The sequence below is a fragment of the Bombina bombina genome, chromosome 6, assembly GCF_027579735.1.
Source record: "Bombina bombina isolate aBomBom1 chromosome 6, aBomBom1.pri, whole genome shotgun sequence".
Taxonomy (NCBI): domain Eukaryota; kingdom Metazoa; phylum Chordata; class Amphibia; order Anura; family Bombinatoridae; genus Bombina; species Bombina bombina.
The window spans coordinates 1,059,744,697-1,059,762,179 of record NC_069504.1 but is presented as its reverse complement, the minus strand read 5'-3'; the positions used below and the strand labels follow the sequence as shown (position 1 = coordinate 1,059,762,179).

At 40.3% G+C, this 17,483-nt stretch overlaps 1 protein-coding gene across 16 annotated transcripts in view; it reads left to right on the top strand.

Moving 5' to 3' along the window:
* MICAL3 (microtubule associated monooxygenase, calponin and LIM domain containing 3) overlaps positions 1–17,483 on the top strand; it is an 809,998-nt gene that overhangs the window by 227,340 nt on the left and 565,175 nt on the right. For all 16 annotated transcript variants that reach the window (XM_053718886.1, XM_053718885.1, XM_053718900.1 and 13 more), the window contains one exon: positions 9,934–10,034. In XM_053718886.1, the coding sequence (XP_053574861.1) occupies positions 9,934–10,034 (101 nt within the window). The remainder of the gene's footprint in view (positions 1–9,933; positions 10,035–17,483) is intronic.

Genomic DNA, 17,483 nt, shown 5'->3' with positions numbered 1-17,483 from the left:
CTCCTCCCCAACAGGGAGCTGCAAGAGGATCACCCACAGCAGAGCTGTCTATATAGCTCCTCCCCCAACTGCCACTCCCCAGTCATTCTCTTGCAGCTCTCGACATGGGTAGTTGCTAGAGAGATGTGGTGCATTAATGTAGTTTATCTTCAATCAAAAGTTTATTATTTTCAAATGGTACCGGAGTTGTACTATTTTAGCCTCAGGCAGAAAGTTGAAGAAGAGTCTGCCTGAGGTTTTTGATGATCTTAGCAGGTTGTAACTAAGATCCACTGCTGTTCTCACACATAACTGAAGAGATGGGTAACTTCAGCTGGGGGAATGGCGTGCAGGGTCTCCTGTACTGAGGTATGTGCAGTTAAACATTTTCTAGAGAGAGGATAAGCTAGAAAATGCTGACAGTACCTGATTTATTTAAGGTAAGCCTGATTACAGTGATTTAATAACGACTGGTATCATGCTTGCTGTAAAGGGTAATATTTTTGTTATTTACTCTCATTACTGAACTTTATTCTGGGGCCCAGTTTTTCCACATGGCTGTCTAGATTTTGCCTAGGGATAGTTTTTTATGGCCCTCTCACTGTGAGTACAGGTTGGGAGGGGCCTAATTTCAGGCCTAAATCGTGCAGTAGTTTTTGCAGCTTGAGACTTCCAGCTTCCCTGAAGGAGTCCACTGAACATATAGGACCTCGCTAAAGGGTTTTTGTGCCTTCCAAAGTCGTTGTATGGGCAGGTAGGGCCACAGTAAAGCTGTGGCAGTTGGTTGTGACTGTTTATAAACATTTATGTTTTTTTTTTTTTTATCCGGTTTTGAAACTAAGGGGTTAATCATCCATTTGCAAGTGGGTGCAATGCTCTTTCAGCCTATTATACACACTGTAAAAATCTGATTTCTCTGTGTCTGACTGCTTGGAGATTGAATGCTTGATTTTATCAAAACGTGGTTTCTCCGAGACGGTCATTGATACCTTAATTCAGGCTCAAAAGCCTGTCACCAGGAAAATCTATCATAAGATATGGTGTAAATATCTTCATTGGTGTGAATCCAAGGGTTACTCATGGAGTAAAGTCAGGATTCCTAGGATATTATCCTTTCTCCAAGAAGGATTGGAGAAGGGCTTATCAGCTAGTTCCTTAAAGGGACAGATTTCTGCTCTGTCTATCCTTTTGCACAAACGTCTGGCTGAGGTTCCAGATGTTCAGGCGTTTTGTCAGGCTCTGGTTAGAATCAAGCCTGTGTTTAAACCTGAAAAGAGAAGAGGAACAGAGGCGCCAAACATGGCCTAGTATCGTCAGGGCACCAACACACACAGGACCAACAAGATGGATTATACTCACAAGTGAGGCGCACCCATATGGTGCTATTGTAGCAGACTGGAACTAAATACGTGGTCCAGCTCACGTCACCACCAGCTAATGGTCCAAATCCAGATATCCTTTAGAATGGCCTATTGGTTAAATCCTAGAAGGAAAAAAGGCACAAAACATAGCCTAGTAACGTTTAGGCCAGGAAGATAGAATATTTAAAGGTTGCACTTACAAGAGGCGAAGCACCACCAGGTGCAATATCAGCATTACTGGGACCTCTCAGCCGCCCAGTGGACTGTGGATTCCAGCCAACAGGAGGAAGGTGATCCCAACTTGAAATAAAGATCCAGCAAAGGAAAATAATCTGCCCCCACAAAGCAGGACAAAAAGGTTTTATAGCCTGATGAAACAGCCCTGTGGTGGCTTAGAAACGCGTCGCTTGTTTTTAATAAAGAACTTTTTATTATACACTTGCTACCACTTTTTGTCCTGCTTTGTGGGGGCAGATTATTTACCTTTGCTGGATCTTTGAGTGAGTATAATCCATCTTGTTGGTCCTGTGTGTGTTGGTGCCCTGACGTTACTAGGCCATGTTTGGCGCCTCTGTTCCTCTTCTCAGACTACGAAATATCAGGATGACCGTCCTATGACAGAGAGCTGCCTTTTTTCCTTATTTTCTTCAAGTTTACTGTTGTGGACTTTCTGTGATATCTGCATATATTTATATGCCCATTTCTATATATACGGGTTTGATTTTACGATTGTATAGATAACTTTTTGCTATACCTTTATGTGTAGTTATAGGTGTCATACACTAGATAGCGCCCCCTAAGAGTGCGGTGTGTACTGCATGCACACCACTCTCTCATTTTCCTGTGTTTAAACCTGTTGCTCCACTATGTAGTTTAAATTTAGTTCTTAAAGTTCTTCAAGGGGTTCCGTTTGAACCTTTGCATTCCATAGATATTAAGCTCTTATCTTGGAAAGTTCTGTTTTTAGTAGCTATCTCCTCAGCTCGAAGAGTTTCGGAGTTATCTGCTTTACAATGTGATTCCCTTTATCTCATTTTCCATGCAGATAAGGTAGTGTTACGTACCAAACCTGGTTTTCTACCTAAGGTGGTATCTAATAAGAATATTAATCAGAAGATTGTTGTTCCGTCACTGTGTCCTAATCCTTCTTCGAAGAAGGAACGTCTATTACACAATCTTGACGTGGTTCGTGCTTTAAAGTTTTATTTACAAGCTACTAAAGATTTTCGTCAAACATCTGCATTGTTTGTTGTCTACTCTGGACAGAGGAGAGGCCAAAAGGCTTCGGCAACTTCTCTCTCTTTTTGGCTAAGAAGTATAATCCGCTTAGCTTATGAGACTGCTGGCCAGCAGCCTCCTGAAAGAATTACGGCTCATTCTACTAGAGCGGTAGCTTCCACATGGGCTTTTAAGAATGAGGCTTCTGTTGAACAGATTTGTTAGACGGCGACTTGGTCTTCGCTTCATACTTTTTCTAAATTCTACAAATTTTATACTTTTGCTTCTTCGGAGGCTATTTTTGGGAGAAAGGTCTTACAGGCAGTGGTGCCTTCCGTTTAAGCGCCTGCCTTGTCCCTCCCTTCATCCGTGTCCTATAGCTTTGGTATTGGTATCCCACAAGTAATGGATGATCCGTGGACTGGATACACCTTACAAGAGAAAACAAAATTTATGCTTACCTGATAAATTTCTTTCTCTTGTGGTGTATCCAGTCCACGGCCCGCCCTGTCATTTCAAGGCCGGTGTTTTTTATTTTTAAACTACAGTCACCACTGCACCCTATAGTTTCTCCTTTCTCTTGCTTGTCTTCGGTCGAATGACTGGGGAGTGGCAGTTGGGGGAGGAGCTATATAGACATCCCTGCTGTGGGTGTCCTCTTGCAGCTCCCTGTTGGGGAGGAGAATATCCCACAAGTAATGGATGATCTGTGGACTGGATACACCACAAGAGAAATAAATTTATCAGGTAAGCATAAATTATGTTTTTATTATTTTAAAAGCCAGAGTAGGTTTGCTCTGATCTTTTCTGTCAAGATTGGGCTTAGCCGTACCCCACGTTAGTCTCTTCAGTAGGGTAGTGGTGGCTTTAAAGCAGTTAGAAACTTGTGAGGTGGGCCTTTCTGTGTTTTTCTAACATGTTGCTGCCTTTGTATAGAAAGCCAAAGTAGGTTTACTTTGATCTTTCTTTTTGTCACAGGTCTCTGTGAGGAGTGGCATCCTCTCATACCGGGTGAGTCGTCCTGCCGGACGGCTAGAGGTGCAGGTAAGTGCTTTTTCATCTTTTGGGGCTGGTAGACTGGTACTAAAAGGGTTGAAATCCTCTCTGCAACATTATATGGGACATATATATCCTTTAGAAGGATATTTTACGCAGTATGCAGGCACTTTATGGTGACAGGAGACTAGGGTTTAATATAATCCCCTGTATTTATATTTGGGCTTATGTGTTCATGTTTAGAGACTCCTATGGGGTTAATGACTCCTCTAACTAATTTTTTATTTCATCTGGCTGTGTTCCAGTTTAGCTTGTGTAGCTTCTTAATCATGGTCAGTGGCGCACGCTTTTTTTTTACTTTGGCTGCGCAGTAATAAGTGTACCTGTGCGCTTCAATACTTATTAGAGAGGACGCCATTGCTGTGCGTTTTAGAGAGTTCTGCCTCTTCTCTGTGGACAGAGTAGCGTATCTGCGTGCTCATGTTAGGGCAAGGAATCTTGCTTTAAGTGTTTTTCAGGGTCTCTTTGCTTATATAGAGACATTTATAGTAACTTCAGCTGGTTTAATGAAGCGCAATGCTAGAAAATGTTTGCGCTTCATTTTCATGCTGCTGAAGTGTCCCCGCCTCCTTCACTGTGAAGTAGATGCAGCGCCATGTTAATTTCTCTCCGGGTTATGTAATCTTACAGCTCAGTATCCTCCGGTTGAGAACGGAGTTGTTTTTCACTTCTCAGTCTGTCTCTGTGAGAATTATGCTCTGGAAACATTTTTATAAAGAAATTATGGGGAATGTTTTGTTATGGATTATAATAATTGGGAGCATAAATTATTTAATTTCTCCCTCTCCCTGAAACTATACTATATACTCATATTTAGTATTCTGTGTTTTAGTGTCCCTTTGTCTAACTTGATCTTAAAGTGACCGTTGCATTTAATTTCGCGCCTCAGTTTTTATATGCAAAAAACTGTGGTTTTAGACACTAATATTGTTTTCTAATATGCTTTTATGTGTTTCACTGGATCTCTTGAGATAGAGAGAGCACGTTACTTCTGAGCCAATGTCTCCCAGGATGATACTGTATGGGCAATGCCACAGTTTCTCCTCTTTCGTCCCAAGCCTCTATAGCGTCACCTGCAGTGCCCTGCGGTTCCTCGTTATCTCCTGGAGGAGTTATTTGCATGCAGAATTTGCTGCTCAGGTATCTGTTGGGTACCTATGTCATTATCTGCTTTTCCTAATCTTAGGGAAAATTGCTGGAGGAATATTATAGATTCAAATAGTAAGGTTTCTGTATCGCCTGTGGCTACTCTGGTTGCCTTCCTCATAGGTCTGATAAGGAGGATACGTCAGTAGCTTCTGAGGGTAAATTCTCAGATTCGGACAGTATTCCTTTATCTGATGCTGAAGTAATATCCTTCAGATTAAGCTTGAACACCTTTGTGTGTGATTAAGAAGGTGGCTGCCTTTGAGCGACTCTGATATGTTTGTCATTGTCAATCTCTAAAGAATCTAGTGAACTTTACTCTAGGATTCCTCTGTGTCAGTTTTTCCCTGTACTAAACCGTGCTGGGAGATTGTATTCACAAGAATGGGAGAGCTACTCTTGGAGTTTTCTCCGTCTCCTGTCTTTAAAAGGATGTTTCCTTTCATTGTTTCCGTTAAATATCACGGCGCACGGTGCCTATTGTAGTAGGACTTTTCTACTCTGGCTAAGAGAACTACGATTCCTAGAGAGGATAGCGGTTCTTTCAGGATTAATAGACTAAGCTGTATGCTTACATGGAAGTTTGTTTTGCCACTGTGTCAAGTGTGGCATCTTATTGGTGCAATGCCTTGTTTGTTCCAAATGGTAGGGACTCAAAGGAGATCCAGAACGGAATTAAGGCTCCTAAGCTAGCCAATTACTTTATTTCTGATACTACCGTGCTAGTTTTTAAGCAGGGAGCCAAGATATCTAACTTCCCTGTGCTAGCCCACGGAGCTTTGTGGCTATATTCATGGTCAGTGGATTTTTCCTCTGCATCAAAGTTTCTGGCGTTTCCTTACAAGGGTTAGACCTTGTTTGAGCCAGACCTGACCGGAATATTTCTTATAGTTCAGGAAAAGGGTCTCTTCTACCACAAGACGAGATTAATAGGCCTACAGGAGTTTTGCCCCAATCCGGGATCGGTCTAGGTGGGGGTTAAATCTCTGGTTGTCTACATAGATACAAGATGTCCCAGATAGACTGTGGACATTTTATCTCAGGGTTACTGCTTAGTAGTCATTATTTCACTCCCTGAGGCAGGTTCCACCGCTCAATTTTATCTGCAGGCCAGATAACAGGCATTTTTGTAGTGCGTTCGGGCCTTCTCTTCCCTGTGAGGGATTGTTCCAGTTCCTGTATGGGAACAGGGTCTAGGATTTTTCGTCCTATGGTATACCTAAGGTGTCTCAACAGGTTGTCTCAGGATACCGTTTTTAAAATGGAAACCAATGCTTCCATTCTTCCTTTGGTCTAGGAGGGTCAGTTCAGGGTGACCATAGACTTGGAGGACGCGTATTTTCAAGATCCTGAGTTTTGCCTTTCTGTCAAACAGTTTGTTTGTGGCTATTTCCTTTGGCCTTGCCATGGCTCTCAGACAGGGCTATATTGGCAGTGATCAGGTTCAGGGAATTGCTGTGGTGCCCTTCTTGTATGTGATAATGGTTCAGGCGCCATCTTTTCAGCAAGCAAACTCTCATACAGAGACCTTTTCTTTCTTCTTTCACATGGATGGAAGTGAATCTAGAAATGAGTTCCCTTGTTCCAACTACAGGGGTAGTTTCTTAGGGACCATATTTCTCTCCCTATCTCTGAAAATATTTTTGACAGAGGTCTGAAATTAGAGGATTCTTGCCTCTTTTGGCACTCTGTTTGGCCCTTAAGTGGCTCAATGTTTGGCAATAATTGGTCTGATGGTTGCTTCTTTGGACATCATTCCTTTGCTTGATTCCATCTGAGAGTCTGCTGTTATGAATGTTCAGATAGTGGACCGGGGATCTTGTGGCTCTGTCTCGGAGGATAGATCTGGATCTGTCGACATGAGATTCTTCCCTGTGGATCAGAGAGGGGAATTAGTGGTAGAGCGCTCGCTTAGCTTGTGAGAGGTAGTGGGATCGTTGTCCGCATTCTCCAGAATCATTGATTTTTTCAGGAGCATCTGTCTCGGAGCACATGTTTCCGGAGACCTTCCTGAGTAATAGTGACCACAGTCGCTAGCTCGTTGGGTGGATGAGAGTGAACTTGGGAGGTGTTTAGAGCGATCTTCAATGCTCTGATGCCTTATCTGTCTGGTCAGGTTTTAGTTAAACAATTGCGTCTCAGAGGTTACATTAACCACCTTGGCGGAACCTGGAGTTTCTTTGCCATGATTGGCATGGATTGTTTGGTGGGCAGACGCTCACATTCGTTGCTTATCCACTATTCACATTTCAGGAGTGATTAACGGGAGTGGACTGCTTGAGCATTCAGACTTTTCATCCCGGGGAGTGGGCGCTTCTCCCGGAGATGTTCTTTAGGTTAATCCTCAAATGGGAGGTGCTGGAGTTGGCAGTATGCCAAGCTTCCAAGTTATGTTATAAGTCAATAAATCAGCAGGCTGCGCTGTTAGACTAAAATCCCCAGAAACCGTCAGGAAGTTTGACTTCACTGTTCCTCAGTTTTCTCTCCTTCCTTTTACTAGTGATTTTCCCATAAGGTATGGCGTAAATTCCCTGATTGGTGTGAATCCTAGGACTACTCTTGAAAGTAGGGCAGGATTCCTAGGGGTTTTGCCTTTTCTCTGGGAAGGACTGGTGGACGGTGATCAGTCAGTTCTCTGAAGGGTCAGAATTCTGTGTTATCTTTTTCTACACTAGTGTCTGGCAGATGTGCCAGACGTGTAATCTTTTTGTCAGACCCTGGTTAGTATCAGGCCTGTGTTTGTCTGTCACTCCTTGGAGTTTTTCTCCCTGTTTTAAGATTTTGCAGCTGGCTCAGTTTGAGCTATAGCATTCTTTAAATTTTAAAAGTTTTCCTTTTGGCTATACCTTCTGCTCGTAGAGTTTAGGTATTCTTGGCTTTGCAGTGTGATTTGCTTTTGTCTTATTTTGGATAAGGCGTTTTTTTGTCTTAAGTGGAAATATTGTTTGGGAATTGTTGTTCCATCTACAGTATGTGTCCTCATTCTTATATTTTGAGGAACGTGTAGGCACAATTTGGAGGTTGTGCGTACCTAATGTTTTTCTTCTGTTTTTTTTCTGTAACAGAAAGCTAATACTACCTCACTTCTCTGGTGAGAAGTTTAATTTGTTTGTTTTTCAGTCTCCTGAGAGAGTTATGCCTCTTTACTCGAGGGCTGTCTCTTCTTCTTTCAAGTTAAAGCTTCTACTTTTGCCTCGGGCTAAGGTTTTTTTTTGGGAGAAAGGTTCTGCAAGCAGTGGTGCCTTCTGTTAAGGGAGGACAAGACAGGTAACCTTATCTGTTTCCTCTAGCTTGGGTATTGATTCCCAACAGTAATTGATGATCCGTGCACTCAGTGTCTTAAGAAAGAAAACAAAATTTATACTTACCTGATAAATTTATTTCTTGACACGGTGAGTCCACGGCCCTACCTGTTTTCAGACAGGTTTTTTATATAAACCTCAGGCACCTCTACACCTTTGTGTTATTTCGTTTCTCTCTCTTTCCTTCGGTTGAATGACTTTGGGTTGTGGGAAGGGAAGTGATACTGAACAGCTTTGCTGTGGTGCTCTTTGCCTCCTCCTTTTGGCCAGGAGTGATATTCCCAACAGTAATTGATGATCCATGGACTCACCGTGTCAAGAAATAAATTTCAGGTAAGTATAAATTTAGTTTTTTATTAGCCATTTGAAAATCTGGCCGTTAGGTGGCCGTCACTCCACATCATCCACCTCCTAGATATGCGCATGCGCTGTAATTTTTTGTTTAAGTTGGAGCCACCTCTCCAGTTTCGCGCATACGCATTTGAATTATGCGCTCTTGAGAGAGGATTGGACGATTAGCGCATGTGCAGTAGGTAGTGAAATTGCTGATTTGCGCAGGCACAGTTAAACGGAGCCTCGTAAACGCGCTTTTGTGAGACGCATAGAGCGGGTGGGACCGCTCTATGTCACAGACCAGAAAATAAGGAAATAGAGGTTGGGAGGAGTCAAAATAAAAATGGTAGGGAATTATAAATATGTTTCATTTGCTAAATATTAAACAGAGATAAAAACTTAGCGATTAGATTATGGAAATATTAACATATTCATTAGTGTGTTCAAACTTTACCTTCACTTTAAGGGGACAGTAAAGTAAAAATGAAACTTTCATGGTTCAGATCGAACACTTTCCACTTCTATTTTCTAATTTGATTTGTTCTTGTGATATCCATTGTTAAAGGGACACTCAAGTCAAAATAAACTTGTATTATTCAGAAAGAGCATGCCGTTTTAAGACACTTTCCAATATACTTCCATTATAAAATGTATACTTTCTGGAGAACAAGCTCCTACAGGGCATGTGCACAATCTCAGTGTATACGTATACTAGTCTGTAATTGGCTGATGTCTGTCACATGATGTAGGGGGCCGGAAAATGCGAGATAAAAAAATTGCCAGAAAAAAAATAATCTATTGCTTATTTGAAATTCAGAGTAGGTGCTATTGCATTGTCTTTTTATTATGCACTTGTTAATTATGTAATTCTATTGTGTTGTGGTTCTTTAAAGAGTAAAGCTTAATGTGCTGCTTCTTAGCTCATTCTTCAACAAAGAATACCAAGAGAACAAAGTAATATTTGCTTATAAAAGTACATTGGAAAGTTGTATGTTTAAAGAAATTACAAAAGTTTAATTTTGTTGTTTTCCACTCCCCTCCAAAACATTCACAATTTACTTCTGTAACCGCTTTGGATTTGGGGTTTGCTATGAGAGGGTAGAGGAGAGTCAGCGGCATGTGTGATTTAAAGGGACATGAAACGCACATTTTTTCTTTCATGATTTAGAAAGAGAATACAATTTTAAACAACTTTCTAATTTACTTCTATTATCTAAATTGCTCCCTTCTTTTGATATCCTTTGCTGAAAAGCATATCTAGATAGGCTCAGAAGCTGTTGATTAGTGGCTGCACATAGATGCCTCGTGTGATTGGCTAACCCATGTGAATTGCTATTTCTTCAACAAAGGATATCTAAAGAATGAAGCAAATTAAATAATTGAAGCAAATTTGAATGTTTAAAATTGTATTCTCTACTTGAATAACGAAAGAAAAATTTGGGGTTTAATGTTTTGAAACAGAAAGTCCTTTTGTGCAAGTTGTTGGTGCCTGGTAATTCTCTTACAGTGTTATTGTTTTTTTCTGAACTGATGTGTAGGGATCGACCTGGAGAACATTGTGTATTATAAAGATGACACACACTACTTTGTTATGACAGCCAAGAAGCAGAGTTTGCTGGAGAAGGGCGTCATACTGCAGGTGACTATAAACTCCTTCACATGCTGTTTGTCTTATGTATGGGAAAGCACAGTGCATTGTGGGCAACAGTTTGATAGCCTGAGATAGGGGCTCAAGTAGCAAATACACAGTGGCAAGAGCGTAAAGTGTGACTGTTCCTTCAAACACACTGAGCACTTATCTGCTGATGGACTGTGTACACCGTCCCTTTTTATATTTTGTATTTTTGAGGTAAAGCAATTTTAACAGAGTACAGACAATAATTCCCAGACAAACCCATCAGCAGCTTGTGAGCATAAATGTACATATTATATTATTGCATTGACATAAAGTGGTTTGCACTCTCTAATATGTAAGGGAAGCTCGCAAAAACCTATTGCAAGATGTGAACATACATTATATATGAACATATTAACCCATTATGACACTGACATGTAGTTGTCTGTGCTCTCCAACATATGAGGAACCTCATTTTAGATAATAAGATAATGAGAATCCCTTTACTAACTGTGGCCACTCTTGCACTGCTGACAATATTTACAAATGGGGATTAACACGAAAGTGGCCACTTTTGGGCCTCAATAAAAATAATTGGAAATATAAAATGGATTCCAGCTCACCATTAGCAAAATATATTAAGACTATGAGCAGGCCAGAGATACACTGATAAAGAAGATCCTGCAGTACAGAGAGGATCTGGAAGATATACTTATTTATGTTAAAAGAGTTTTTATTTCAATCCGTAAGGCAAATACAGTTTACATTCATGAACAATCACATTGTTACCTTTGATCTAGCTCAGGTTGTATTTCAGATGCATAATAAAACAATACAATAATTATATATGTTGAAACAGTTTTCTGATTATCCTTTTAGGGTCATTTCTGTCTTAGTTGGTGATTAACACAAATAAATATTTCTAATACCCTATCTTTTCTGATGTAACTTACAATTTAGTTGGGTTTATGCCCATTCTATACACTCGGGGTCATACCTTAGGATTATTATTCCAGTTTTAACAAATTAAACGGTAAACTATGTAAATTGACAAAACTGAAAAAAAGAAGAGAAATAAAAAAAAAGAAAAAACTAATACAACTATTCTATGTGGTCGTCCTTCTTTTTATATCATCTTATGAACATCTTTATCTGGGTTTCTAAACAAGTAACTTAAGTCACATGTCTGTCCATCTGTCCTGCTATTCTATGCCTACCCATCTTATTCCTATTTCACCTGTTCCTTGTGGCACTATTTAAGCTCCAATAATACCAGATCTTCTGGAACTGGTCTGCTGTGCCCTGAATCCTTGAGGCTCCCTCTGACATTGTGTAAACATCTTGGATCTTATCCCTTACTTCCTTCCATGTAGGGGCTCCCTCTTTCCAGTAACGAGCTATGCAGACTCTAGTTATTGTACATATAATTTTAATACATTTATTAATTGGTGGTATAAACCTTGGATACCCTCTATTCAGAAGTGCCTGAAACATGGTCAAAGTTATATTTTCTTCTAGTAATTGGCTCAGTAGCTCATTTAACTTGTTCCACGTGGGTCTAATTAACCTGCATTCCCACCACATATGCTTATATGAGCCCCTCTCTCCACAACCCCTATAACATAGTTTGGTTTTATTATTGGAGTAATGGGATGTATGTAACGGGGTCAAGTACCATCTGAATGTGGTTTTGATAGCATTTTCCCTAAGGTCAGCACTTATCAAGCCTCTACAGGATTCATAGAAAGTCTGGCACCATTCCTCCTCTGAGAGAGTAGTTCCTAGATCTTCTTCCCATTTTAAGACTATGTTGGGCTTAGGTTTATGTTTGCCTTCCTGAATGTCAATATAGAGTTTGGATATCATATGTTTTTCCCTATCTGTCGACTTGCAGGCCCTTTCGAGATTTGTATTTGGTTGTCGTTTATAATGTTTAATGTATTTAGTTAGGGCTGATGTAATCTGTAAATAAATGTACCAGTGTAATTTATCTGGTTGTAGGGTTTCTTGTAGCTGATTGAAGGTGATTATACGACCACTTATCATAAAGTCTGCTACTCTATAAAGCCCCTTGTTTATCCATTTACCTATCTGTCTCTGTGTTTCTTTGGGTAGAAGGTATCTCAAGGGTCTAACCCACGTATGTGTAGGCAAGAGCTCTTGGGTCTTTGTGAGAGAATTCCACAGGGATATTGTGTCTGAAATAATGGGAGTCCCACTACTGTCTCGTCTCGGTTTCAATCCAGAGTCCCATAGTATACTATCTGAGTTGTCTTGGCCAAATAGTTCTTTCTCTATTATTGTCCAGACAACATTATGTGTCTGCTTGCTTAAAAGAGAGGCTTGAGATATCCTTGAAGCTCTGTAATAATCTGTCAAATTTGGCACCCCAACTCCTCCCAATTGTCTGTGCTGGGCCAGGACATGGGATGCTATTCTCGCCCCTCTATCTCCTCGTAAAAAGGAGTGGAGGTCGGATTGTAATTTCTGCAGATCCAGGGGGGGTATAGTAATAGGTAGTGCCCTGAACAAATACAGCAACCTGGGGAATACATTCATTTTAATAATGGACAGACGACCATACCATGAAAACTTTCCCTTTTTCCACTTTCTTAGATCCTGTCTAATAATTTTATATAGTGGGATATAATTGAGTTTATATAATTTATCTATTGAGTCTGCTAATTTGGTTCCCAGATAGGGAAGTGAGTGTCTAGCCCATGTGATCTCAAAATTAGTTTCTATTAGTTTTTTTGTATGAGAGGGGATCGACAATGGCAAGGCCTCGCATTTGTCCAAGTTAACCTTGTATCCTGAGATTTCCGAGAATTCCTGCAGAATCTGATATAAGTGTGTCAAGGAGTCTAAGGGCTTAGTTAATGTCAGCAAGACATCGTCTGCAAACAGCGAGAGCTTGTATTCAGAACCACTTAATCTAACTCCTCTAATGTCCTCTGACTGTCTTATTCGGGCTGCCAACGGTTCGATGCAAATTGCGAACAGCAATGGGGATAAGGGGCAGCCCTGTCGCGTACCATTTAAAATACTTATGGATCTGGATTGGTAGCCAGCAGCACTGACTGTTGCTGAAGGTGCCGAATAGATTCCCTTAACTGCTTGTATGAACTCTCCCTTGAAACCATAATGTGATAAAACTTCAAACATGTATGTCCAATCTATTCTATCGAACGCCTTCTCCGCATCCAGTGATAGGAGCAGAGAAGGCGTCCCTGTCATCTTCAAGTATTCCGTTAAATCTATGGTCCTTCTGATGTTATCCGGGGCCTCTCTCCCCTGAATGAACCCCACCTGGTCAGGGTGTATAATGTCTGGGAGTACTAATTTGAGTCTATTGGCTAATACTTTCGTAAGGATTTTTACATCTTGATTGATCAAGGAAATTGGTCTATAATTCTTGCACTGTGTGGGGTCTTTCCCTGGCTTTGGGATGACAACTATCTTGGCTCTTAGAATATCTATTGGGATCTCTGCCCCTTTCATAATGTCATTACAGAATTTCTTAAAATGGGGAACTAATGCCATCTTGAATAATTTGTAATACTCGCCAGGCAGGCCATCCGGTCCTGCTGCTTTGCCTGTCTTGATCTCCTTGATCACGTTAACTATTTCCTGCTCTGAGATCTCTGCATTCAGTCCCTCTATATCAGTAACACCAAGAGTCTTACCTTTGGTTTGTTGTAAAAATCTCGTCAACAGTCTCTGTGTCTGATCTGATCTTATAACTTTCCTACCGTCATATAATGTTTCGTAAAAATTTGCAAACGTATCTATTTCTTGTGGGTTAGAAGTCTGTTTCCCCCCCTGGATCTGTATACATGGGATAGAATGCATTTTAGTTCTTTCTCTGAGTTTGTTGGCTAAATACCTGTCAGGCTTGTTTGAATGTATAAAGTAAGTTGTTTTCAGTCTCTGGATTGCTCTCAGCGCCGAATCATTTAATAACTTTTCAAGAAGCATTCTTTTAGTCTGAAGTTGTTTGAAAGTGGTTCCTGACAAATTTTGTTTATGCATAGCCTCCAATGTGTGTATTTCTTTCATGTAATTAACAAGAGTCCATGAGCTAGTGACGTATGGGATATACATTCCTACCAGGAGGGGCAAAGTTTCCCAAACCTTAAAATGCCTATAAATACACCCCTCACCACACCCACAAATCAGTTTTACAAACTTTGCCTCCAAGGGAGGTGGTGAAGTAAGTTTGTGCTAGATTCTACGTTGATATGCGCTCCGCAGCAAGTTGGAGCCCGGTTTTCCTCTCAGCGTGCAGTGAATGTCAGAGGGATGTGAAGAGAGTATTGCCTATTGAATGCAGTGATCTCCTTCTACGGGGTCTATTTCATAAGGTTCTCTGTTATCGGTCGTAGAGATTCATCTCTTACCTCCCTTTTCAGATCGACGATATACTCTTATATTTACCATTTCCTCTACTGATTCTCGTTTCAGTACTGGTTTGGCTTTCTACAAACATGTAGATGAGTGTCCTGGGGTAAGTAAGTCTTATTTTCTGTGACACTCTAAGCTATGGTTGGGCACTTTATTTATAAAGTTCTAAATATATGTATTCAAACATTTATTTGCCTTGACTCAGAATGTTCAACTTTCCTTATTTCCAGACAGTCAGTTTCATATTTGGGATTATGCATTGAATTATCATATTTTTTCTTACCTCAAAAATTTGACTTTTTTCCCTGTGGGCTGTTAGGCTCGCGGGGGCTGAAAATGCTTCATTTTATTGCGTCATTCTTGGCGCGGACTTTTTTGGCGCAAAAATTATTTTCCGTTTCCGGCGTCATACGTGTCGCCGGAAGTTGCGTCATTTTTTGACGTTATTTTGCGCCAAAAATGTCGGCGTTCCGGATGTGGCGTCATTTTTGGCGCCAAAAGCATTTAGGCGCCAAATAATGTGGGTGTCTTATTTGGCGCTAAAAAATATGGGCGTCGCTTTTGTCTCCACATTATTTCAGTCTCATTTTTCATTTGCTTCTGGTTGCTAGAAGCTTGATGTTTGGCATTTTTTCCCATTCCTGAAACTGTCTTATAAGGAATTTGATCTATTTTGCTTTATATGTTGTTTTTTCTCTTACATATTGCAAGATGTCTCACGTTGCATCTGAGCCAGAAGATACTACAGGAAAACCACTGCCTGCTGGATCTACCAAAGCTAAGTGTATCTGCTGTAAACTTTTGGTAGCTATTCCTCCAGCTGTTGTTTGTAATAATTGTCATGACAAACTTGTTAAAGCAGATAATATTTCCTTTAGTGATGTACCATTGCCTGTTGCAGTTCCCTCAACATCTAAGGTGCAGAATGTTCCTGATAACATAAGAGATTTTGTTTCTGAATCCATAAAGAAGGCTTTGTCTGTTATTTCTCCTTCTAGTAAACGTAAAAAGTCTTTTAAATCTTCTCTCTCTACAGATGAATTTTTAAATGAACACCATCATTCTGATTCTTTGGACTCTTCTGGTTCAGAGGATTCTATCTCAGAGATTGATGCTGATAAATCTTCATATTTATTTAAGATGGAATTTATTCGCTCTTTACTTAAAGAAGTACTAATTGCTTTAGAAATAGAGGATTCTAGTCCTCTTGATACTAATTCTATACGTTTGGATAAGGTTTTTAAAGCTCCTGCGGTTATTCCAGAAGTCTTTCCTGTTCCTAATGCTATTTCTGCAGTAATTTCCAAGGAATGGGATAAATTGGGTAATTCATTTACTCCTTCTAAACGTTTTAAGCAATTATATCCTGTTCCGCCTGACAGGTTAGAATTTTGGGACAAAATCCCTAAAGTTGATGGGGCTATTTCTACCCTTGCTAAACGTACTACCATTCCTACGTCAGATGGTACCTCGTTTAAGGATCCTTTAGATAGAAAAATTGAATCTTTTCTAAGAAAAGCTTATCTATGTTCAGGTAATCTTCTTAGACCTGCTATATCATTGGCTGATGTTGCTGCAGCTTCAACTTTTTGGTTGGAAACTCTAGCGCAACAAGTAACAAATCGTGATTCTCATGATATTATTATTCTTCTCCAGCATGCTAATAATTTCATCTGTGATGCCATTTTTGATATTATTAGAGTTGATGTTAGGTTTATGTCTCTGGCTATCTTAGCCAGAAGAGCTTTATGGCTTAAGACCTGGAATGCTGATATGGCTTCTAAATCAACTCTACTTTCCATTTCTTTCCAGGGAAACAAATTATTTGGTTCTCAGTTGGATTCTATTATTTCAACTGTTACTGGTGGGAAAGGAACTTTTTTACCACAGGATAAAAAGTCTAAAGGTAAAAACAGGGCTAACAATCGTTTTCGTTCCTTTCGTTTCAACAAAGAACAAAAGCCTGATCCTTCATCCTCAGGAGCAGTTTCAGTTTGGAAACCATCTCCAGTCTGGAATAAATCCAAGCCTGCTAGAAAGGCAAAGCCTGCTTCTAAGTTCACATGAAGGTACGGCCCTCATTCCAGTTCAGCTGGTAGGGGGCAGGTTACGTTTTTTCAAAGAAATTTGGATCAATTCTGTTCACAATCTTTGGATTCAGAACATTGTTTCAGAAGGGTACAGAATTGGTTTCAAGATGAGACCTCCTGCAAAGAGATTTTTTCTTTCCCATGTCCCAGTAAATCCAGTGAAAGCTCAAGCATTTCTGAATTGTGTTTCAGATCTAGAGTTGGCTGGAGTAATTATGCCAGTTCCAGTTCCGGAACAGGGGATGGGGTTTTATTCAAATCTCTTCATTGTACCAAAGAAGGAGAATTCCTTCAGACCAGTTCTGGATCTAAAATTATTGAATCGTTATGTAAGGATACCAACGTTCAAGATGGTAACTGTAAGGACTATATTGCCTTTTGTTCAGCAAGGGAATTATATGTCCACAATAGATTTACAGGATGCATATCTGCATATTCCGATTCATCCAGATCATTATCAGTTCCTGAGATTCTCTTTTCTAGACAAGCATTACCAATTTGTGGCTCTACCGTTTGGCCTTGCTACAGCTCCAAGAATTTTCACAAAGATTCTCGGTGCCCTTCTGTCTGTAATCAGAGAACAGGGTATTGTGGTATTTCCTTATTTGGACGATATCTTGGTACTTGCTCAGTCTTTACATTTAGCAGAGTCTCATACGAATCGACTTGTGTTGTTTCTTCAAGATCATGGTTGGAGGATCAATTTACCAAAAAGTTATTTGATTCCTCAAACAAGGGTAACCTTTCTGGGTTTCCAGATAGATTCAGTGTCCATGACTCTGTCTTTAACAGACAAGAGACGTCTAAAATTGATTACAGCTTGTCGAAACCTTCAGTCTCAATCATTCCCTTCGGTAGCCTTATGCATGGAAATTCTAGGTCTTATGACTGCTGCATCGGACGCGATCCCCTTTGCTCGTTTTCACATGCGACCTCTTCAGCTCTGTATGCTGAACCAATGGTGCAGGGATTACACGAA